This window comes from Erigeron canadensis, chromosome 4 (genome assembly GCF_010389155.1).
Source record: "Erigeron canadensis isolate Cc75 chromosome 4, C_canadensis_v1, whole genome shotgun sequence".
Lineage (NCBI taxonomy): Eukaryota > Viridiplantae > Streptophyta > Magnoliopsida > Asterales > Asteraceae > Erigeron > Erigeron canadensis.
This window is the reverse complement of record NC_057764.1, coordinates 37,470,509-37,494,443: the sequence shown is the minus strand read 5'-3', so window position 1 is coordinate 37,494,443 and position 23,935 is coordinate 37,470,509. Positions and strand designations below refer to the sequence as shown.

The window sequence follows — 23,935 nt, the reverse complement described above, 5'->3', positions numbered from 1 at the left end:
ATAACATATATATACTTTATTTTATTTGCTTTTAACAAGGTTTGAAACTATAACTTATAGTTTTATATGTGAACTCATGTGACATTCAGGGAGATAAATCTTATACTACGTTCTTTTAACTATATTATTACCTAATTTACCTTTTGTATCATGATGGTAACGACGGGAGACCGAAAGTTAATAGGCTTGTAATCCAATCTTATGTACATATTTTTATAAAAAAGTTTTAATCGTATAATTTTTATTTTAATGTATACATAAACAAAATATGCAATTAATTAATTAATGCATTGAAACATATGCACCACATAATGATAATTTCGTAACTGAAGTTTTATTTTGTTCTAGAAAACTAATGGAAATAAAGGTTGTTATGATGATGCCAAATTTTGTTATACATACTGCATATTAAAATAACTTTTGACGTTTAAAATAATAATAATAATAATAATAATAAAATTTACGGTAAAATACTAAATTAAGGGTTGAGAAATTGTAAAGCCCGAAATGCAACCTCTTTTTACAAGTATTTGCCCTGTAGTGACCAGGTCTTCCAAAATATTATAGCGATCGGATTCCATCAATTGAAGTGAAGACTAAAGCATAAAGACATGCGGACTGATTTCAATTTGTGTGGCAAACTATGGTGATTATATATATATATATATATATATATATATATCCGTATGTAAGAATGTTATGTTATTATGTATGTTTTAATTTTAATGTTTTGTTAGACATGCTCGATCTTAATGAATAAAATTTTGTTAGGAAAAGAGAAAAGGTGTTTAAGGAGTCGTACATCGCATGGTACATACACTCTGAAGTCTGGAATACAAATTAGTAATTATAATGATGATGGTCGATTAGAACAATAATGATTTAAAGCAGCATAGCCTCTGATTATTTTAGACAGGCTTGTGTGAACTATGGTAAAATATTTATATTTTTAAATATTGATTTCATTCTATGCTCTTAAATATGTTTTTAATTCAATCCATAACCGAGGTAATCAAACCAATCTATTTATTATTTATGTTAACCGATTGTATGTTGTACATGATCTATTTTTCTTATGCTTTTAGTCGTGACCTAATCGACTAATAATAATTCTCAATTCCTCTAAAATCTTTCTTATATATAAAAAAAATACAGTTTTTCTAATAACTTATTGACTTATTACAACTTTTGATTTTTTCATATTGACTTATGCTTTCAATTTTGACTTTTATTACAAAGAGACAGTTCCTCTAATAACTTATCGACCAATCACAAGTTTCAATTTTCATAAATTAACTTTTGTTTTCAATTTCAGCTTTAATTTACAATTTTTGGTTTTTCATCACTAATTTACACTTTTTAACCAATAATTTAATACAATAAGTTAATATATATCCAACAGACTAAAATAATAGCTAATAATATATTGTAATAATACGTTTGATCATGCAAAATTGATTAATTAAATATAAATATAAATTAATGTAAATACGATAAAATTTAATGAAATTTTAATCTTATTTTAATAGTACGACTTTTGTCATGAACTTATTTAACTTTTGTATACCTCTAGATTTCTTATATACTCCCGTATATTTATACGGATCTAAAATCTATCTAAAATCTAGTTAGTAATTATAATGATGATGGTCGATTAGAACAATTAATAATGATTTAAAGCAGCATTAATTTGTTATATACCGATTGGTACATACATTTTATGTAACGACATACACAGGCCTAGTTAAGCCACTCTCCTACCACTAGTTTTATTAATTCCAACTACCAAATGCTAAAAGCGTGAATGTTCGCAACATCCTCAACAACTAGAATATATGTCGGAAATTATCATCCAGCTGATTAAATAGCCCCCCGGATCTAAAAATTTGATTTAAGGGGCAACAAATTATCAAATTCTTCGTAGCGGCCAAACTAGTAAAAATACACTACAATAATATCGTTAATACTAACATATTTATAATTACTTGATAAATAAAGATACACATGCGTGCAATGATAATTTTAGTGGATGTAACGGGCAAAATTTACCTCGAGTGTTTCAAATGCACCATCATTATAATGTACCAACTATACCAAACGCTTTGAAATGAATTATTCAAAAGACAGTTTCTTTGCTAATGTGAATTTTAAGCGTCTGATTAAAGTACTTATCAAGCACACACTAGCTAATTTGTGTTCTTACTTCTTACCTAATAATAAAAAAATTCTTACACGATTTCATTAAAAGTCATGATATATATTATTGATTAAACACTACTCTAGCTAGCTAAGTAATGATGATAACAAATACCAGTACGTGTTATCCCCATATATATATATATATATATATACTAGTCCATGATGTACGTTAGCTATATAAATTGTACCATAAAGAAATTCGAATATGTCTCATACATGATTCGTGTGTATGAAATTAATAAATTGTGGTTAAAGGAAATCGATGATCAAAGGTAAATTATAATAAACAGTAATGATAAATATAATATATGTTTAGTTAGAGTTTTGGATCTACTTTAAACTTTTAGAATCACATCAAAATCGGAATTTGTAAGCGTAGTGGATGACGACAAATAGCCTTGTGATTTCGGATCGTAAATTCAAAATTTTGAAGTCTTGATGTTAATAACTTATTATAAGTGATAGGAGTTGAAGAATTGAGAAAGAAAAATAGACAATTTATTAATGAGAAAATGAAAAATCAAATAAGGTTATAATGACTTTTGCATTAATAAGTCAAGAGTTGTTTAATTACAAGTCTAATAAGAAAATTGAATCTATTTACAATTAAAAAAAGTAATTTAATAGAATAAATAAACTAAAAGGACACGTGTCGATAAATAATTACGCCATGTATCGTCTCAAAAACATTTCAATCCTGTTTTAGTTTATTGGTAGATATTTATCTGGTAACTTATTCTAGCTAGCTCGTCTCATCTCATACTAGATAAATTACAAATGTACGTGAATGTGTATAAAAATCACCTTTTTGTAGAATATGAATAACGGTTTGCTAGTTTCATAGCATTTGACAAGTGCTTTAAACTTGTGTTCGATTTCCGGAAGGACGTACTAAACTCTAAAGACGATGCTAGACGTACAACTCAAGTAAATAATGCATGTCTCTATATACGAGTATGTCTACAAGAAATAAACAGTTTTAATAACGCAAGTATTAATAACTAGTTAATACGAGTACTAATTACCAAAAGGACGTACTAAAGTGTGGCCCACTTTTCTTTTAAAAAACTTTTTAACTTTTTCACCTTATAAAGTAAAAAAGCTCCACCGAAGTGGCTTCATAGCTCAAATAAGCTTAAAAATTGGAGTATAATCGATCTGTTTGGGAAAAATAAATAAAATAAATAATAACCGAACACTTAGAGCATTAGTAATGGTAGTATTACCACACTAAGGTGATAGTGCCACATCATCATTCCACCACAACCACACCACAACCATAACAATAATCTCAAAACCTATACCCCATGCATAATATTAAAACAACCAATCAAAAACAAAAGAAAATAATAAAAATTAACCACACCACCTAAATTACAAGTTGATCGATCTAAATTAAAATTTTAATTACGCTATCTATATATACCAAGATTGTGGAAGTCGTTAATCGTTCCTAGGTCAGTTGATAAGCGAGTTGGGAGTACTCGGGTGTATGCGGTGAGTACTCGGGGTCAAAATGGCCAAGTCGGGGAGTACTCGGAGTAATCGGCCTACTCGACAGCTTACCTTGTAGCGAGTACTCGGCTCCACTCGGTGAGTTTTACAACAGTGATATATACTACTTCTACTTCTAGATAAATCTTTTCATCTTTCCTTAAGTTTTGATATTTTACCTTCTTTTACTATTTCAAATATTTTTACTTGACACGAGTATCTCTTTAATATTTTTAATGAGATTAACTTACATCTATTTACTTATAAAATAACTACATTATCAATAAGCCACCGCCACCAGCACCACCATCCATATATTATAATCGTACCATCATACCATCTCCGTCACATTACGCGGACATTCGTCTATTAATTAACACCGGCACCTTAAACAAATATTTTATCAAGCTATATATATATATATATATACGGAGTATATTTAAAAAAAATGAAAGGATTGTAATATAAATATATTTAATTAGTTTAATCTTGATTTTGTCCACAGTTATTAAATCTTTGTATTTATAGTTGAATATCAATGAAATTAATGAATCATTTCAGTTTCTTTTCCCTAGCTTCTATATACACAAAACCTTATATATATATATAACTGATGACCTCTTCTATATGAATTTCCTACCCATCCACACCCTCCCTCTCACTCTCTCTCAACATCTTGAAAACAAAAAATATATAGTAATTAATAAATATAAACAAAGAAATGGAAATAGAGCAAAGAACACCAATGATGGCCAAGAAGCTATGGGGCATCATCAGAGTGATACTCTATATGATGAAAAAAGGAATTTCAACAAACATCCCATGGTTTGAAATCCATATGATGCTTAAAAGATCAACAAAACTCGCCGGAAAAGCAATCGGAAACCTCCTCCTTGACCACCATCAATCACTCTCTTCCGCCTTCACTTGCCGTCCAAACAACATCCATAAAACCTTCATTCAGCCTCTTGAGTATGAATTCTCTTTTACCAACACACCCCTGTTTCACCCTAAACGTAAAAACAAACGCCGCCATCATCTTTTTAACCACACGGTTAAAAACTCTTACCACCACCAAAACCACAATAATGAATCTTCTGTTAATAATGTGAAAAGGGTGTTTGATATTTTGAACAGTTACGAAAACCATTGTGAAACGACGTCGTTTGGGGAGCAAGAAACGGTGAAGTCGCCGTTAACTTTACTGGGGTTTGGAGAAAGTACTAATGTAAATGTACGGCAGTTACGGGTGACGGATTCGCCTTTTCCGGTGAATAACAATGACGAGGAAGATACGCTTCAAGTGGATAAAGCAGCTGAGGAGTTTATTAAGAATTTCTATAATGAATTGAAGAAACAAAAGAAAAGAGCTGCCGTCGAACCACCGTCCCCGTTGCCGCCGGCTTATCATAAATGGGGTCATGTCCGATGAGCTGTCCTTTATTATAAAGTTCTTAATTAATTTGGGTGCTTTTTTTATTCTTGTTATTATTTTTGTTTAATAGATATCTATATAGCTAGTGAGTTTGGTTTACACTTTTTTACTGTATTTCGTAACGTTTTATGATGGGAGTATAAAATAATAATGGAAGTTTTGGTAATTAATTTAGGTTTCTTTAATTTTCCTTTTGTGTAACTAAGTTAATCATAACATGATTTGTGTAACAGCTAGCACTAGAAATTATAAGTGATACGTACATATTGAATTACTATTCTGACGTTTTGTAGGTTATAATCATTTAATTCGCAAATACAGATAGGTATCATCATGATTTGGGTAAATTAATGAAATGTCACCAATTTTGTTTGGTGTATGGTTTTAAGTTGGTTAGTTTTCCATGGTAGTTATAGACTTATTGGTTGCGCATAAAGGTTAAGTTGTTGTTGAGGTGTGGTACTTCGTTTCTCACCAATGGACCGTACGCTTGCCTTTCTTTAATTTTAATTTTGCGACGCTGAGCTGATACTTCTTTATACATTTACCTTTTTTACATAAAAGTTATGTAACTAACATTGTATACTGTTTTTTGTTTAAGTGTTTAACAACCGTATAGAAATTTGGCATTATTATTTTATGCGGCCTTCTTGAAACGATGGAGTCAAATACCATATATTTTGTAGTATATAGTGTACGTTCACTATGGAAAATTTGGCATGTACTTTAATCCCACTTTCTCATGATTCTGAAAACGGTAAATGGCTCTAAATCGTTGTGTGTTATATATGGATTTGGGTTACATTATATATCATCAGTGAATAAAATAAAACGGGTAAGGAGTTTAATTAACCCAAAAATAAAACTATAAAAAGATTTACGTACATTTGTGTTTGGCGTTTCCTTCGAGATGTATTTACCTACGCGGTTTAATCTGAGCTTCGCCCTATTTGGTTATTTAGTGTAGCTTATTTCTTTCCAAAATGTTTTGCCGGGTGATTTCTTGATTCAAATCTAATGTGCTATTGAAAAGAAAAAAGCAACGTACGTACATTGCTTGTAAAAGGGATATACGTACTAATATCAAAATTAGTATAGTAATTAAACTCTATGTTAAACAATAAATGATATCTTTGACCATTGTAGTGTTTGGGCGAATATGTGTTCGAAGTTTACAAGGAGACATAATTAAAATATGGAATCAATGCTTATATATACCATATATTTATTACTCTCGTACGTACGTACATTAATCCTCAGTATATGAATTAAGTTGATCTAAGGGTCGGATAAGGACCTGGCAAATGACCAAAGATAAATGATTAAGATTAGTTAATGTTTATTTTCCAAACGGCTCGATCGCAATTTGGTTCACAATTTTGAGCTTTAATCGATTGTTTTTGAAACTACGTACTTTAGCTTAAAATGTGGTTGTTGCTCAAAACTTGACCAAATATGCTATTTTTGGTGTAAGTGGCTTTGGTAAAAGCAATCACCTTTAAGGAAATTTTGAAAATTTCAAGTAAAAAGAAAATGATAAGCATAAATTAATATGCAACACTTTTTACATTGTACGTCTTCACGATAATAGTCTAGTTGGTGAATGACATATAAAAACAGATGTAAGGATTTCTTAATTACCTCATGTTGATAGCATGAGTAAATAATGGATTCGTTATCTATACATCAGTTTTTACATTGAATTGTTATCTTTGACTAATAAATAGAATTGATTTGTTTTACAAGTATAAATCTTGATGTTGACTCATGTCGTAGTCGACAGTCATGATATTACTAATGAATTATGGTACAAGTACATGATTAATAACTCAAATATTCTTTAAATACTGACATGTCATTTGCATATGTGTTACTTCTTTGATACCACATATCTACGTGTCCATATTGATTACGATTTTATAGATCACAAGTGTCTCAATTTATAGTAAGATCTTGTACGTAACTACACAAATAAATCTTAAATGTCAAATGCGTACGTTTATATATAGTGATGTATCAGAACACTTGCTCGTATCTTTATTTATAGTATTATTAAGTGATGTTAATCGTGTTTAATATTAATATTAATTGGTATGCTACTTCCATACAATTAATTAGTGTTAAGTAATATTTTTTTTATTCGTTTACTTTATAAGTCTTCCAATCATTATTGTTACTTGTAAATTGTAATAATACAATTTTTAGACGCGTAAAACTTAGCCAGCGTAGCTTAAAAAGAATGTCACGTGGAATATTATTATAATGATGATTACAACAATTAAAATAAACAAAGTAAAACATTAGGGTGAATAATAATGTGATCAAAGTGTTGCAATTATCAACATTTTTAAGTCATACCTATCCATTTAATTATTAGGAATATGACAGATTTATTTATTATGTCTATACTGTCAATTTAGTAATGAATTTCGTGTTACACTTGATAAAATATGTTGGACAATATAAATATTACTGAGATTAGTAGTCAACATCATAAGTAAAAAAATAAGTGATGTCATTTTATATATGTTAATTATATATTTCCAATGGTTTGGTAGAAAAATATTGATGTACACATATATCTCATGATACGCAATGTGTATCTATCATGTCATAAAAACATTCTAAAACCAGACACCACTCTTGTATTATGTATGTAAAAGATTAATACAGTTATCATAAGTTTTTAAGCTGAAAAAAAGTGTTTTAAACATTAAATTCACCATATTTTTCGTCTAACTATTTACATATGTATAGGGAAAATCGAATATACAGTTGACTGCAAAGTTAATAGATGCAGTCACATACATATTACTCCGTATATAAATGATTGGTATATTACAAAAATGTACACCTGATTTTCAAGATAACTTCGTAAAAAAAAAATGATGCAGATAACTACTATACATCCAAACTAAGCCCATATGTATATTGTATAGCCAAAAGCTTTCATAAGTTGTTTATTTGGTACATCTTTAACCCAGTTATACAAATACCCCAAAGGCCCAGATAATTGTTTGATACCCATAACAAAATCAAACACTTCATTTTGTACGGTAAAACTCATAATCATAGAAACTTTTTGTACGGTAAAACTCATAATCATAGAAACTTTATCAGTATAGTACAACAACATGCTATATGCATATGAAATAAGTTTTATATGGGAAAAGAAACTTTCGTTTATGAAAAATAAAAAAATAAAATAAAAGAATGAAGATTGACCAAACTTTGGCTGATTTATCCCTCTTTGACCGATTTTGACTCGCTGACCTGGTTTAGAGTCAGAGTAGAGACAATTGCCTTGGTCGGTGTACAAGTCTCTGCTTTCTCGCCAAGTAATCTGCCTCAGGACTCTTGTACAACACTCCCAAATATGTAGTTTCACAACAAAATTTCCGACTTCTTGAATAGAATCGGTTTCATATTGGACGGTAACTATTGAATTATAGCAAACTGACAATTCCATTTCCATTTCCATACTGACTTAAATTACATGCTAAATATGCTCCCCAATAACATCAAGTTGAACAAAAAATTGACCATCTAACTAAATAAAATAAATATTGGGAATTGAGGTCCGTCAGCAAAAACTAACCAGAGCATAGAACTCTTGCTGAACCTATTGACTTTAAGGACCAGGTATATCATATAAACTTAACAAAAAAAATTGACCAAGATTTCTAGGATACTCCTACAAGCACAACATCATCTACAAATGCGCATGCATGAGCCGCAATGCTCATAGAAGTGAATAAACATATCCCTTCCAATAGAAATCTTTTAACTTTCGGCCTCTGATGACAATCTTTTTCTTTTCTTGATGGGAACCTTTTTCATCTTTTTGACGACCTTCTTCACCTTGACCACTTTCTTTGACTTCTTTACAGTCTCTGTAACAACATTATCACAACCACCAACTTCCTTTCCACGGGGTAATGGTTCTTCATCATCTAGATTCCAATTACAAAATAGTCCGTCATGTTCACTGAAGTCGTTCTGTATCTGTTCTCCAGCTCCAGGGAGTAACTTGGTAAATGTCACGTCACCGTTTAAACCTCCTTTTCGCTCCAACAATACCTTATCTGGTCTTATAATGGTACCAAGGATGCTGCTTTCAGGTCCTAGACTCATAAGGAGTTTTGTGTTTGTCAGAGTTGAGTATGCCATTCCAAATGCAGATCTAATCTGCACCAGCCAGATAAAAAAGCCACTTTAGAGCCTTAGAGGTTTTTGAAAAGCAAGAAGAGCTTGCAAGAAGGGCTAGGCGACCAGGTTCGAAAATAGTTGAGATCAGATGAAAACGGCGAACTTTTTGAAAAAAGGGGTGAGTCCACTGGAAAAAAGCTGATAACTTGTGAACCAAAGAACCAATTGCCATTATCTTAAAACCTCTTCCCCCATTTATTTTATATAATTACATATTTCATAAAAAAATTATGCATAATTTATTTCATCATTAGCCAATGTTTAAAATTTACTTGTTTCATCCATTCTAAAATGCAATGAAAGGTGGCTCATTAATGAAGCAAATCACCCAAATGTGCCATCACTAAAATAACATGTAATGCCTTGAATAGGAATATATAAAGAACGAGAGCTTGATGGTTCAATCACATAGTCCCTCAAATGAAGAGAATGGAAATAAATAAATCTAACCATTAAATTTGGGTCTTCAAAGCACAAGGCCTAGATAAGTATCGAGTATAAACTTTTTACTTTACAGCAATTTAGCTTAAGTACCTAATGTCATTCTAAAATTTAATAGATATTTTACTAACCTGGAAATAATTGAATGAATTTTTGCCTATATCGTTCTCCGGAGTCTATCATCAAACAGAAAAGAAAAAGTATACGGTCATTGCAAGTTAATAGAAAGTAAAGTTGATACAAACTTTATTGGGCTAAGAACACAGAGAAAGCCAATTTTGCAAACATTAGTGGCACACAAGCAAACTTAAAAACGGACATCTCACCTGTGGATCCTGAATGGAAATCAGTGACCGTCTGGTTGCATTTAAGAACCTATAAACAGAAAAAAAGGATAAATTAATAATCAACATGTAAAATAAAATGTAGGATACCCAAATAAATCCTACAAATTTCTATGAGAAATATGCATTAAAAGAACTCTAAACATAGATGAGTGTCTACACGCAGCTAGATCTGATCCAGCTTAACATTGCTAATAGTGACAGTCAAGATCGGTACACTATCTTGTCAACTTAAGTAAAAGGGAACGTCCAGAAAGTTTTCTTACCCTTTGCTCTTCTTAGAGAAGAATGTGCCGCTCTCGTTGCAAGATATGCCAACATCAGACGTGTTCAACTTACGCCCATACATATCAAAAAAGGTTACCTACATTCAAAAGAACAGAGTGTTCTTTGTAAAAAAGAAAAGAGCCAAGAAGAAAACATTGAATTAGTTCTTATAATAGAAAACACGAAAAGGACTCATACCAAGAGAACTCCAAGATTACGTTCTGGATAAGCGTGGGTATCCGATGAGTTCTAAACAATCAAGTGGAGCAAAAAAAAGAAGAATTCTATTAGATATCAAGAATGATGACAAATAACTATATTTTTCGTTTATGAGAAAAATTAGGTCATCTATATATGCCTAGACTCAAAGACATGAGCCTCATGATAAAAATAATATACGATAAAATAAAATAAACATAAGGCATGAATAAAAGGCAGATGATCAGAGGCGACAGTGATTAAACTAATAAAGCGTTAACTGTCTTAATCAGGAACTAATTACAGAATAAATGATCTCTTAATACAGTCAAAAATGAAACAAGTACCAATGTGGTAAGTGCTTTATAATATGTACCCGCAACATTGCTATTAACATAGCCAGGAGCGCATAGGACCCAATCCCACCTGAATACACCTGCACAGACAATAGCTTATTAGTGATTACCTTTGAAGAAAACATTATTTGAAGAAAAAGACAAAAAAAGTGCTACACACCTCGTTTAATTCTCGTTGTTGCAGAAAAACTTTCAAAATCAGACACAGTGGCCTTAAAGGGGGCCACTTAGATATAGCATCCTGAAAAGAAATGTGTATTAAAAAGTTGATATACACTACAAAATATTGCAAGTATTATTAAATAATCACATCTAACAAGTTGTTTCATCAAATTAAGGTGTATAAACAAACCTGTATATATATAGCAGCTTTTGGTCCATTGTCCATATCAAAACTATCGAAAAGAATACAAGTATTCAAAACTTATACTACACTAGTGTTAGCAAATAGAGATGGCAATTTCAGACACGGACCTGTTAGCACGACATGACACGACCTGGTTTTTTCGTGTTTCGTGTTTTGGCCTTAACGTGTTTCGTGTCCTAACAGGTCCGGGCCTGTTAAGACACGAATAGTTACCGTGTTTTAAAAGGTCCGGACCTGTTAAAACATGATAAAACAAGTAGTATATATATGGACATGTTAAGACACGTTAAAGACATGTTTAAAGACCCGTTAAAGACACGTTAAGGACACGATAAGGTACGCCATGTCCCTTATCGTGTAACTTTTAACAAGTCCCTGAACAGGTCCCTTATCGTGTAACCTGTTAAAAATCGTGTCGTGTTCATGTGTGGAAAAACTGACACGATTAGCTATCATGCCGTGTTCGTGTTTAACCCTATCGTGTTCGTCTCTTATCGTGTTTGTGTCTTATCGTGTCGTGTTGGACACGATATGCCAGCTCTATTAACAAACAACTTGAAAAAAAAAAGAAAAAAAAAAGATGCCTGCATTGTCTAACCTTACATCAAAAGAGATGCCACTTCTTTTCTCCACAAACTTGATAATCGGCACACGAGCCTTGCCAATCACCTGATATATTTTAAAATTAAAAACATATAGATTAGACAAAGAAATGATTAAAGCAATAACGCGTTTACCAAATCTTTAAAGAGTACCTGGATCTGTTTTGCAACACCTCTTTGTGATAAAGCCCTGGAAAGAGCACGTAAACCCATTTGAGGACTTCGAATATCCGATTCCAGTATCACCATCTACAATTCACAAAGCAGCCAAAAATTCTATTATAATAGGTAAGTATATAACATTAAAATTGGAGTAGCTGTTAGATTGAATCACTTCAAATAACAGAATGACAAACTGCCGCATATGCATCAAGAATTATCAGTTGTAAGCATCTATTCCAACTAGCATTGTACCCGCGCAATGCTTCGGCGGTGACGGCGATGGTGGTTTAGTGGTGTCGGTGACGGGTGGTGATCGATGACATCGACAATTGGTGTCGAGTGGTCTAACCGTGTAAGTTAATAGAATGGTGATAGTGATAATTTAGAAGATAAGGATTTAGAGTGTAAACATTAAGGGTAATTTTGGTAATCTATTAATTTCCCATCTAACTATTTTCTAAATCTTTCTTAAAATAGGGGGGTGAATAATCATTATAAAGGAGTAGTAGATAGCTAACTAAACAAAATTAAATGTTCTTACATCAACATCACTGCTTGGCAGAAACAAACCGGTCTTGAATGAACCAAAAACCTCTACCTACAATGAAAACATAAAGCATCAAATTTTCCCTCTTTCTAGCATCTACTGGTATAGTATTAGACTCTTCATCGTTCTAGTACCTTGCATTTGGGCCAAATATACTTTATAACATCAGAAACACTTTCAACCGCTGTGGTTCGTGACACTTGCTCTTCGGCCGTTGGAGATAGAAAATCACAGAAATCCAGTATCTCTACAAAAGCACAAGTTAATACCCATATAATCATAGAAAACATGCAGGTAAGCAAAAGCCAAATTTTAGATATCTTGTTACTCCAAAAAAAACAAATATATTATAACAGGCATACTACTCATCGTTCGTACTATGTTTTAACAATTAATTGATGTATGATCTATAGATCAAAAATCAAAAATCAAAAACTTGATATATATATATAGACATGTACAAGATATGTGTATATATACACACATACATCTTGACATACATATATACATATACATACATATGTGTATATATACACACATACATCTTGACATACTTGACATCTGAAATTCCGAACCAACTAATTAGAGCAAGATTTGCATAAACTACGCAGCATCCTGCCTTTTTGCATGAAAGGAGTTTTAGGTGCACAAAAATGTATCCAACATGTCACGTTTTGCAATCATGTGAGATAACTTTCAGACTCCCTCATTTCAAAATCAGGGTGTAATTCTATCTACCTAGTACCTCTCCATCATATGGCAAACCACCGTAACCACATCATGAAACATGTGCCACGTCCGATGTTTCATATATTGATAACAATAGAAATAGATTGAAAGTTTGCTACATACAATAATAAAACAAGACAAGCTGGATACTTTTTGATTCACTTAGCCTGGCAAAAACAACGTAATTGGGTAAAAACCTAAACTTTCTGCACACTATGTAAGAAATCGATATTAACAACTTGGAAAGGTGTTGACTTTGTCGCCGAACATACTAAATTAACATCAAAACAGAAATATATATCCAATATCTGAATACAAAACTTAATTGGGTTCCCAAATTTATCAACAAAGATTGTAAAAAAACACAGAACAGGTCAAATTAATGCATTATGCATATTAACGTCATCTAAAGTTCTGAAATTAACATCAATATCAATATTATTTGTAGTAGCTCAATACAAGTTTGATTGGGTTTCCAAATTTATCACAAAAACATGTCAAAGAAGTCAAATTAATATAAAAAAATAATACATCAAATCTATATATTTAAAAATAAATAAATAAATAATATTCTGCACCTTTATGAAGCTGAAGCATGGGGCTTTTAACCTTACAATTAGCACGAAACCAACCGGTTTCAAGCCGTCTTTCAGGTTCAATATCAGGTGTAGCTAACCGAGACCGTTTCAACTTTGGCGTCGGCGTTTGAAAATCATCACCGTCGAGGGAGAAAAACTCCGGCGCGGTAGTTTCCGACAACGGCGTCGAATTTGAAGATATGGGTATGTTGTTACGCAGCAAAAAGTACGGTTCTGAATCGTTTCCCTCGGTTTCCGCTGGCGGTGGTGTTGGTGGTCCGGCAACGGTGGTGGTGGTGGTTGTTAGAGGTGATAGGGTGTCGTATAGAAAACCGGAGATTTCCATCACCGCGGGAATCGTAATGACGAGGTGGTGAGTTATATATGTATGTATTGATGATGGCGGTCGGAAATTTTTGGGGGCAAAACTAGGGTTAGGGTTTATGGATTCTTATGAAGAAAACTTGAGAGTTGTGATTTTGACAATTTACACCCTTGTACTCATGAAGGGAATACACTTTTGTTTGATAAATGATGTAAGGTTTTTGTTTTTTTCTTTTATGGTTTGAGAAAAAGACAAAAATAAATGGACATGGTTCGTTGAGTCATGACACTCATGTATGATGTCAAACCATATCTATGTACAATTCTTTGATTCAAGGCAAGTGAAAGGTATTACTACGTAGAATCTTGGGTTTAGTATCTATCAAAGAAGGTTTTTGATAATTTGAATATCGAATTGTTTTACCCGTATATTATTTTATGTTTGTTTTTAAATTGCCAAGAATCTTTTAATTGAAACTCAAAGAGATTTTAAAATGACATACAATAAATCTTACATTATCTGTATCAGTTACAGGTTGTCATTTCTACAAACAACCTAATCAGCATGTCATTCAGATTTTTTTTTATCCTTAATTTTCACAAACATTCCTATATTGAGACTTACTTTGAATAATAATTCAGACCTAGGAATGATATGAATGGTAGTTGTATTTGAAGAATAGAAGTCGATCTCCACGGTCACCACTTTGGCCAAATCTCCAGCATCAAAATTCCGTTCTAGATCTAGTAATTTAGATATATACATACACATATGTACCTTGTCACATGATTGTCGTTTATAGACAAAGATTAAGAATCCGGTGACGATGAACACGAAGAATTCGATAAAGACGATGAGGAGTTTTATGGGATTTACAATTTACATAGAAACCAAGGTTTTGAGCTTGAATAAGCAACTTGGGTTTGAGAATTCGGCGATAAAAGATGATATAGGCGACACTGGTATTTCAGTATTTTTTTTTTGTCTTTGGTTGTTCGATCGAGTGTTAAGGCTTTGTTTATTTATAGATTTGTTAAAATGAAAGATAGAAGCCAAGACAAAGATGATGATGAAACACTGAAAATGGATATCAGTGATAGATGTAAAAGATTACATCATTATTATCATAATTTTATGGATTAATGGATGTCACCGGAATAAATGATGAAAGTTAGCGTAAAGTGTTTACAGTGGATAAAGCTGAAATTGGGTAAAATATATGTTAAGGTCATAATAGTCTATTTGCATCGGATTTTCTTGTATGCATAAAAATGATCCGTGAAATAATCACCACCCATTTGCTTTGCCGCTCATCACCTCAATTTACTTGGTGTGGCCGGAGAGGGTGTCCAGTAGTGCTGTCAACGAGCCGAGCTTTTTGCGAGCAACTCGAGCTCGACTCGATCGTGTCGAACTATTATCGACTTCGAGATCGAGGCCGAAATTAAGGCTCGATATAATTATCGAGTCAAGCTCGAGCTTTATATAGCTCGACTCGAATACTTATCGAGCTTTTTGAGCTTTCCATATATATATATATATATATTTTAGAACGGCAAAAATAATATTATTAAAGAGCAACTACCAAGGCTCTAGTTGATAAGTAATACAAATACAAGGTAATCTAGAAACTAACCAAATCGACTAATCTAGACTCTTCCCGAAACATTAACTGTAAGGCTTACAAAAGGAGTGAAAAAACTCGTGCCAATTACAGTGAAGACACGAGAAAAACTCCCAACTGACGAAGGTCGAGCCACCGGTTTTCACTTCGTGATGTTTTTGATTTATATATTTAATTCTTGAATAATAAATTTCTAATTCTAAAAGGTGTATTTGTATAAATTTTGTTATAAGTGATATATATTTTCGAGCCGAGTTTCAAGCCAAGCTCGAGTCATATTTATAGACACAAGCCAAAACCGAGCCTTTTTCGAGCTTTTTGAGCCGAACTCGAGCCTACACGCTGAAAGCTCATCGAGCTCGAGCCATGCTAAGCTCGAGCTCAGCTCGAATGCACCCCTAGTGTCCAGGAATAAACTTCTTGCCCTTTATCATCTAAGATATGTAAATTACTTTAAACTATATTTAGAATTAAAGAAAAAAAAAAGGACTGGAAATGAAAGTATATGTTACACATTCACATTTCTTTTTGGCAATACCGCAATACAGACTTCATTATCTAGATTTAAGTAACACCATTTGGTCGCACTCCTCAACGAAATTCAGTTCATTAAGGGGCCAAAAGGTGGTTAAGGCAACGATTATACCATGAACAAGTCGGATACTAATGAAATACACATTGAGCAAAGTTTCCATGGAACAAAGATGTGTTGTCTAAAGTTTGATGCCTCCAATGGATAACAATCCAAGTTATTTTGCCACAAACATAATTAAATACCTGCATAGTTGTCAAAATTTATATACCTGCATAATGGTCAAAACAGTCTAAAATACCCATATCTGCCACTTGTAATCAGAAGTTACCTAAACAGTAAACAAGTATATATATGTCCAAGCGAGCCATATATAAACAAGTCGAAATTTAAAATGATTTGGTCAAAATACTAACATAAAAATATGGGTCCAATAGCTGAAATATCTACTGTCATTGATCAAAACCCGATAATATTGGCAGCTTTTCACAGTTGATTATATGCAGACATAGGAGTAAAATGGAATGGATGCTAACCATGAGAAGCATTAGTTAGGTGCAGATGCACATATGTTAGCTACTTTTCTTTTCACTTAAATGACTAAATTCATCAGCTTCCTGAGCTCCAATTTTCTTGAATGCACCTATAAGCGTCTTTATGTATGAAACAACACCTTTCTTGAACTCGGTTGAACAGCTCTCGTTATGCTCATCGACATCTTGTGCAGCTCCTGTCACGAGACACCCCACTTGCACACCTTCTATGTAGGCTTTACATGCCATTAAAATATCTCGAGCCCGATGGCGAAAATAGCCAACCACCAAGTCCTCAAAGTTCTGCATTATGAAAAATGTCAAGCATACCAACTATAAAGAAGAAACAAGATAACTCAAGACTTGTGGGAATAGAATGAAACAATTTGAGTAGAGGTGACAATTTACTTAAGTCATCTTAGCCAACAGTTAAGATTATTATTGAAATGATTAAAACTACCAAGTCATACTCGACACATCGATCATTCATTATGATGAAAGGATTTAAAATAAATGAAATTAGTAATATGTCACACCTGAACAATAATTATTCATTTTGACACATTACCCAAACTACACGACCTGTCGACCCACCCAATTTTATCAACTCTAAATGTTACCTTGGGCGGGTTTTTCATCGTATACACCATCGTTTTGAGCGACAATATAAGGATTTTTTCGTATGGCTTCGTGTTCAAAATCAAACCCTGTATAGAAACCAGAACTTGGAGCATAGTGGAAGTGCCAGGGACCCACCTTTCATTCGAACTGCCAGACCATGTGTTTAGAAGGCTCAAGCAAACTTTACCGGTCTGGTACAAATTTGGATTTATGTGAAGACCACCAGAGCGATACTGCACAAGCTGACAATTGAAATATATATCCCATGAGTTTAACAAGTATATGTATTACTGATATACTGATATGATATCAAGTTACTATAAAAATAAAAATGGTGACTTACCGGTGGGCTATTTGGATAGGTGCTCGGAAAAAACACATCAAAAAAAAAGAGACCGCCATGATATGGAGTCCCCTCTGCTCCGATAATTACAGCTCTTAAAATATCCATTCTTGATTCGTAAACCCTTACAAAGATTGTGTCTTTTGACCAAAATAAAAGACAAAAATTGACATATATACATTAGCATTTCATTTTTGACGTTCTACTTAAGGCCAATCTAAGTAAGAGACATACCAGGCAAGTCTTTCTCAAGAATCCTCCAGTCTTCCTGAATCCTTTTAGCCCAATTTTTTGGTGGCTGAAACATGTGACAAGTATGTATATCAATAACTGAAAGCTAAGGTAGAAGGATGAAAGGTATCAACGAAACTATGAAAACGAAAACGCGCTAACTTGGCTGATTCATTGTTGAGTCCTGTTGATTATAATGATGATCCGAATAGTCCGCTACAGTATCAAACTTTTTAAAACTGTAACCCGGATCCACTTTAACCTCCTAAAATAGATGAAAATCACAGCTAACTACACATAGAAAACAAGAAAAGATCCATACTCAATAGTCAATAAAAAAGCTTATACCTTTCCCTTGTTATTTGACTTGACCTTTTTCCCAGAGTTCGTTTGCTTTGAATCAGATTGTGATGAACTACCAAGACCCAATGAGATGTCCGTAAAACTCTGGGAATATAGATGGACCATGATCATAACCAGGCTCAAGCTAGAGCAACACAATTCAAGTATAATACTAGTAAATTAGAAACCTTTATTCCATAAGAATGGGAAAGAAAGAAACTTATACCTTCCTTTTTTTACCAGACACCGCCGTCCCTTCAATGAATGCTGCATCACTGCGGTCTTCATCCATATCAACATCAATTATTTCGTGAAAGGCAACCTGAAGTGTCAATAAATGAAAGATAGTAATATAGAACATTCAAACCAAAATACGGATAAACAGAGTCTTTTTTTTTTCCAATAACATTTTATAAGAAAATTAAGATGAATAATCAACCATCTAAGCAGATTACATGAATCACCCATCAGTCTCCCTACAACAAACTTCATCTAAAACTTGACTACAACTTCTTTGCGCAAATTTAACAACTTCAATTCCTCGAGTGTCAAAGAGCTTCCATCATTGGTCATATATAGGCAGACAAGCATGTTAATTGGTGTATATTTAATCTGTTCCGTCCCAAGCAGTATCAGAGTGCCAATTGGTCATTGGCGAATATACGAGTCAGGAAAATGGTGTATCAAGGACGGAGCGATAGGTCTGTGACTATGTGTCTTTGATGTACGTGTTCAGTACTATTGCGTCGTTTTTATATATTATCGATCAGCGTCTTGTTAATTTTGGCTAACATATATAGAGCTACAATATATTCATCATTCAATTCAATTTAAGGAACCAATTAACATTGCTTGATTTTGATAAACACATTAGTACTAGTTAATTATATACATATATGTATACCTTATTCTTCTGTCTTTTACCCTTATTAGCCTTTGATTTCGGCATCTGATCAGCCGAAATCTCCATCACTTCAGGTTCCATGACACTTCACTTTCTTCCCTATAAATAATTCAATAAATATATATCTTGCACACACACATATATATAAGCAACTACTGACATTAAAAAAAAAAAAGGAGAGTTTTACCCAGGATTTATGTGAGAGTTGTATTTTGCAGTTGCTAGTGATCGCCTAATACTATCTATCAGTATTAGACTATTAGTATTCAATTAAAACAAAACACCTTGTTTCCAGGGTTTTGATCACTACTATCACATACCAGGTTTTATTTTTTTTATTTTTCAATTTACGGCGAAAAAACCAATATGCTTCTGGCAGTAGGGAAGAAACATGCATGCTTCCCCTCACAAACTCCCCCCATGAAAATAAATACAAAATCTTCCCCCCTCACAAAATCATGGAAGTACTGTGCTTCTAGCAGCATACTTGTTACCCCTTAGATAAATCCATATATGCTAAAAAAATTTAAAAATACTCGTATATATATATATTTCTCATATTTATCGGCGTTAATTAATACGAGAAATGTTTTTAATCTATAGTTTTGAATAATTTATCGTTTTGATCCTTGTAAAATTTCAAATCGACACCATAATGCAAACCTTAAGCTAATAAGTAATTACGAGTAGTATCTTTAATTCTTTATAGTTTAGATAAACACAGAATTAATGTGTCATTCGACAATGTCATATGTAGTTTCATTATAACTTAGGTGGTGTTTGTCTTGGCTTTTGGTTTATTTGAATTTTGGCTTATCATTAATAAATTATAACTTTTTTGAGACTTGATTATGGTTCGGAATCTTGTTTCAAAATATTGATCTACATTGATTGGGAAGATATATACGACTGTCACATGTGTTACATCACAAACAAAAAAGGAAAACCATCTGCCGCTTGAACATGAAAATACAATCAAGTGAACTTGAACATAACTTGCACAAACTTGGATATACCGAGTATACGACTACCTAAACTTGAAAACCCAACCAGTACTTGTATTGAAAACACAACCACTAGAACAGGAAAGAACTAACACAAAACTCAAAATCTGACTGCTTGTACTTAGACCGCTGACATTTGGAACTTGCCGATCAATACATGAAATCATCCTTGCTATTCATCACATTAGATATCATTTTGACCACCTATGAATAATTTTGTCGAATTTTTCCTACCATAATTGCAGTGGAGTTATAAGGGGGGTCGGAAAAATTTTGGCTTAAAATATACATATTGCGGGGGTAAATACATATAGATTTGTTTTTTTATCCTCAAATATTAGATAAATGCTAATTACAATCTAATATTTTGGAGGGACCATGACCCCTTCCGGTCTTATGGATGTTCCGCCACTGCTTGTTTGGTAACAAAGTTAAAAAAGATCAGAGAGAAAATACGTAAATGGATACTGTACATATATTTCTATAGGGAAATTAAGGGTACTACATATGCAAACAAGTCAAAACTTTAGCATTGAAAAAAGAGTTGGTCAAAATAGTCTATAATCTCTACATAGATGCAATTAATGCAAGGTCATTTGGGGTCCAAAGATGAGAATATTGCAGTAATGTATGTAACATTGGCATCATTTTTCCTACCACTTATTGTAACCAGGTCCAAGAGGAAACGGGAATAGAGAATAACCATAATAATGAGCAGGGACGGGTGCAGATGCAGATGCATGTAAAGGAACCTTCTTTTCACTTATAGACAGAAATTCATCGGCTTCCTGAGCTCCAATATTCTTAAATGCATTTATAAGGGTCTTTATGTATACAACTACATCATTCCTGAACTTGGCTGAACAGCTCTCGTTATGCTCATCGACATCTTGTGCAGCTCCTGTCACAAGACTCCCCACTTGCACACCTTCTGTATACGCTTTACATGCCATTAAAATATCTCGAACACGATGGCGAAAATGCCCAACTACCAATTCCTCAAAGTTCTGCATTAAGAAGAATGTTAACCATACCAACTATAAAGAAGAAACAAAATAAATCAAGACTTGTGGGGATACTGATACTTTTGGTTAACTTTCCCATATTTTATCCTTATAAATGAAGACAACTTACATAAACTATTTATTAAGTGGATAATTATAAGTGATATTTTGCATTATTTGTCTTAAGTCATTATAGTCAAAAGTTAGCATTATTATTGAAATGATAAAAATTGCATAGTCATATTCGACACATTGATCATTCATTATGAATAGGGATTTTTAAAATGATTGAAACCAATAATATTTCACACCTGAACCATAATTATTCATTCTTGACACATTACCCAATCTGCAAAACCCACCCATTTTTACCAACTCTATATCTAACCTTGGGTGGGTTGTTCATGGTATAAACCATTGTTTTGAGCGACAAAATAAGGATATCCTCGTTGTATCTCAAGGAACTCTTTTCTCCATTTACAGTGCCACTCAATCTTGCGCGTCCAGGTTCATTAAAGTATGGCTTTGTGTTCAAAATCAAACCCTGTATGGAAACCAGAACTTGGAGCATAGTGGAAGTGCCAGGGACCCACATCTCATTCAAACTGCCAGACCATGTGTTCAGAAGGCTCAAGCAAACATAACCAGTATTGTACAAATTTGGATTAATGTGAAGACCACCAGAGCGATACATCACAAGCTGAAAATTGGAATATATATCCCATGAGTTTAACAAGTATATGCATTAGTGATATGATACCAAGTTATTATAAAATTAAAAAATGGTGATTTACCGGTGGGCTATTTGGATAGGTGCTCGGAAAACACACATCAAAAAAGAAGAGACCGTCATGATATGGAGTCCCCTCTGCTCCGATAATTACAGCTCTTAAAAATATCCATTCTCGATTCGTAAACCCTTACAAAGATTGTGTCTATAACCAAAATAAAAGACAAAAATTGACATATATATACATTAGTATTTCATTTATAACAAATTACTTAAAGGCCAATCTATGGGACATACCAGGCAAGTCTTTCTCAAGAATCCTCCACTCTTCCTGAATCCTTTTAGCCCAATTCTTTGGTGACTGAAACATGCGACAAGTATGTATATCAAATAATATTGAAAGCTAAGGTAAAAGGATGAAAGGTAGCAACGTAATTATGAAAACAAAAACGCACTGGCTTGCCTGATACATTCTAGAGTTCTGTGATTGATAATGATGATCTGAATAGTCCGCCACTGTATCAAACTTTTTAAAACTGTAACCGGGATTCACTCTAACCTCCTAAAATAGATGAAAATTACAGCTAACTACACATAGAAAACAAGAAATGATCCATACTCAGTAGTCAATAAAAAAGCTTATACCTTTCCCTTGTTATTTGACTTGACCTTTTTCCCCAAGTTCGTTTTCTTTGAATCAGATTGTGATGAACTACCAGGACCCAATGAGATGTCCGTAAAACCCTGGGAATATAGAAGAACCATGATCATAACCAGGCTCAAGCTAGAGCAACACAATTCAAGTATAATACTAGTAAACTAGAAACCTTTATTCAAAAGAATGGGATAGAGAGAAGCTTATACCTTCCTTTTTTTACCAGACACGGCCGTCCCTTCAACGAATACTGCATCATTGTGGTCTTCATCTATATCGACATCAATTATTTCATGAAAGGCAACCTGAAGTGTCAATACATTATGAAAATATAAAACATTCAAACCAAAATAAGGATAAACAGATTCTTGTTTTCAATAACATTCATAAGAAAATTAAGATGAATAATCATCAACCATCTAAGTAGATTACAAGAATCACCCATCAGTCTCCCTACAATAAACTTCATAACATTTCTCATCCAAAACTTGACTAGCACTTGTTTGTGCAAATTTACCAACTTCAATTCCTCAAGTCCAAAGAGCTTCCATCATTTGTCATATGCAAACAAGCATTTTGGTGTATATTATCCGTCTCTAGCAGAATCAAAGTGCAAAGTGGCCGATGGTGCGTATCCGAGGCAGAAAAATGGTGTATCAAAGTGGTCATTGTGACAGTGTGTCTATGATGTTCAATAAACATAAACATCATGCATTCATGCTTATAACACTTTTTAAAACAATTTAAGAAACCTGTTATTTCCATGCAAGATTATCATGTCCTGTTTGGATTTGTTAGCGCGTTCAGTACTCTTGCGTCGTTTTTACATATTATCAATCAGCTTCTAGTTATTTTTGGCTAACATAACAAAAGAAATAAACTAGAGCTACAATGTATTCATCATTCCACTCAAGAAACCAACATTGCCTGATACTGATAAACACGTATATATAGATACCTTCTTATGTCGTTTGCCCTTACTAGCCTTTGATTTCGGCATCTGATCTGCCGAAATCTCAATCACTTCAGGTTCCATGACACTTCACTTTCTATCCTATATATAAATCGATACAAAAATATCAATCAGTAAAAATCTTGCACACATCTTATATTACCAACTAATGACATTAAATTAAAAAAAAAAAAAAGAGAGAGAGAG

General features: G+C 33.0%; 2 protein-coding genes and 1 pseudogene across 2 annotated transcripts; 1 reads left to right on the top strand and 2 right to left on the bottom strand.

Moving 5' to 3' along the window:
• Positions 1-4,432: 4,432 nt before the first annotated feature.
• LOC122594850 lies at positions 4,433-5,151 on the top strand. The gene has a single exon (XM_043767155.1). It carries the CDS (start codon positions 4,442-4,444, stop codon positions 5,123-5,125), a length of 684 nt encoding a protein of 227 aa, XP_043623090.1. The 5' UTR covers positions 4,433-4,441; the 3' UTR covers positions 5,126-5,151.
• A 3,423-nt stretch (positions 5,152-8,574) lies between these two features.
• Positions 8,575-14,422, bottom strand: LOC122595631 (terminal nucleotidyltransferase 4B). Its single transcript, XM_043768037.1, has 13 exons — positions 13,929-14,422; positions 12,756-12,868; positions 12,616-12,672; positions 12,066-12,161; positions 11,909-11,979; positions 11,296-11,338; positions 11,104-11,184; positions 10,964-11,023; positions 10,588-10,638; positions 10,389-10,486; positions 10,105-10,153; positions 9,910-9,954; positions 8,575-9,316 (listed from the first exon to the last, which is right to left on the bottom strand). Exons 1-13 carry the CDS (start codon positions 14,272-14,274, stop codon positions 8,912-8,914), a joined length of 1,515 nt encoding a protein of 504 aa, XP_043623972.1. The 5' UTR covers positions 14,275-14,422; the 3' UTR covers positions 8,575-8,911.
• A 2,559-nt stretch (positions 14,423-16,981) lies between these two features.
• On the bottom strand, positions 16,982-23,812 carry LOC122597538 (annotated as a pseudogene).
• Between the last annotated feature and the right edge of the window lie 123 nt (positions 23,813-23,935).

What these genes read in the sequence shown, in the direction of transcription:
- LOC122594850 (XM_043767155.1), top strand. Translation starts at nt 4,442, where the DNA reads ATGGCCAAGAAGCTATGGGGCATCATCAGAGTGATACTCTATATGATG.
- LOC122595631 (XM_043768037.1), bottom strand. Translation starts at nt 14,274, where the DNA reads ATGGAAATCTCCGGTTTTCTATACGACACCCTATCACCTCTAACAACC. An exon ending in TGTTAATAGCAATGTTGCGG is followed by an intron (nt 10,639 to 10,963) that starts GTACATATTATA and finishes TTGATTGTTTAG; the next exon opens with AACTCATCGGATACCCACGC. An exon ending in TTTCCATTCAGGATCCACAG is followed by an intron (nt 9,955 to 10,104) that starts GTGAGATGTCCG and finishes GTTTGATGATAG; the next exon opens with ACTCCGGAGAACGATATAGG.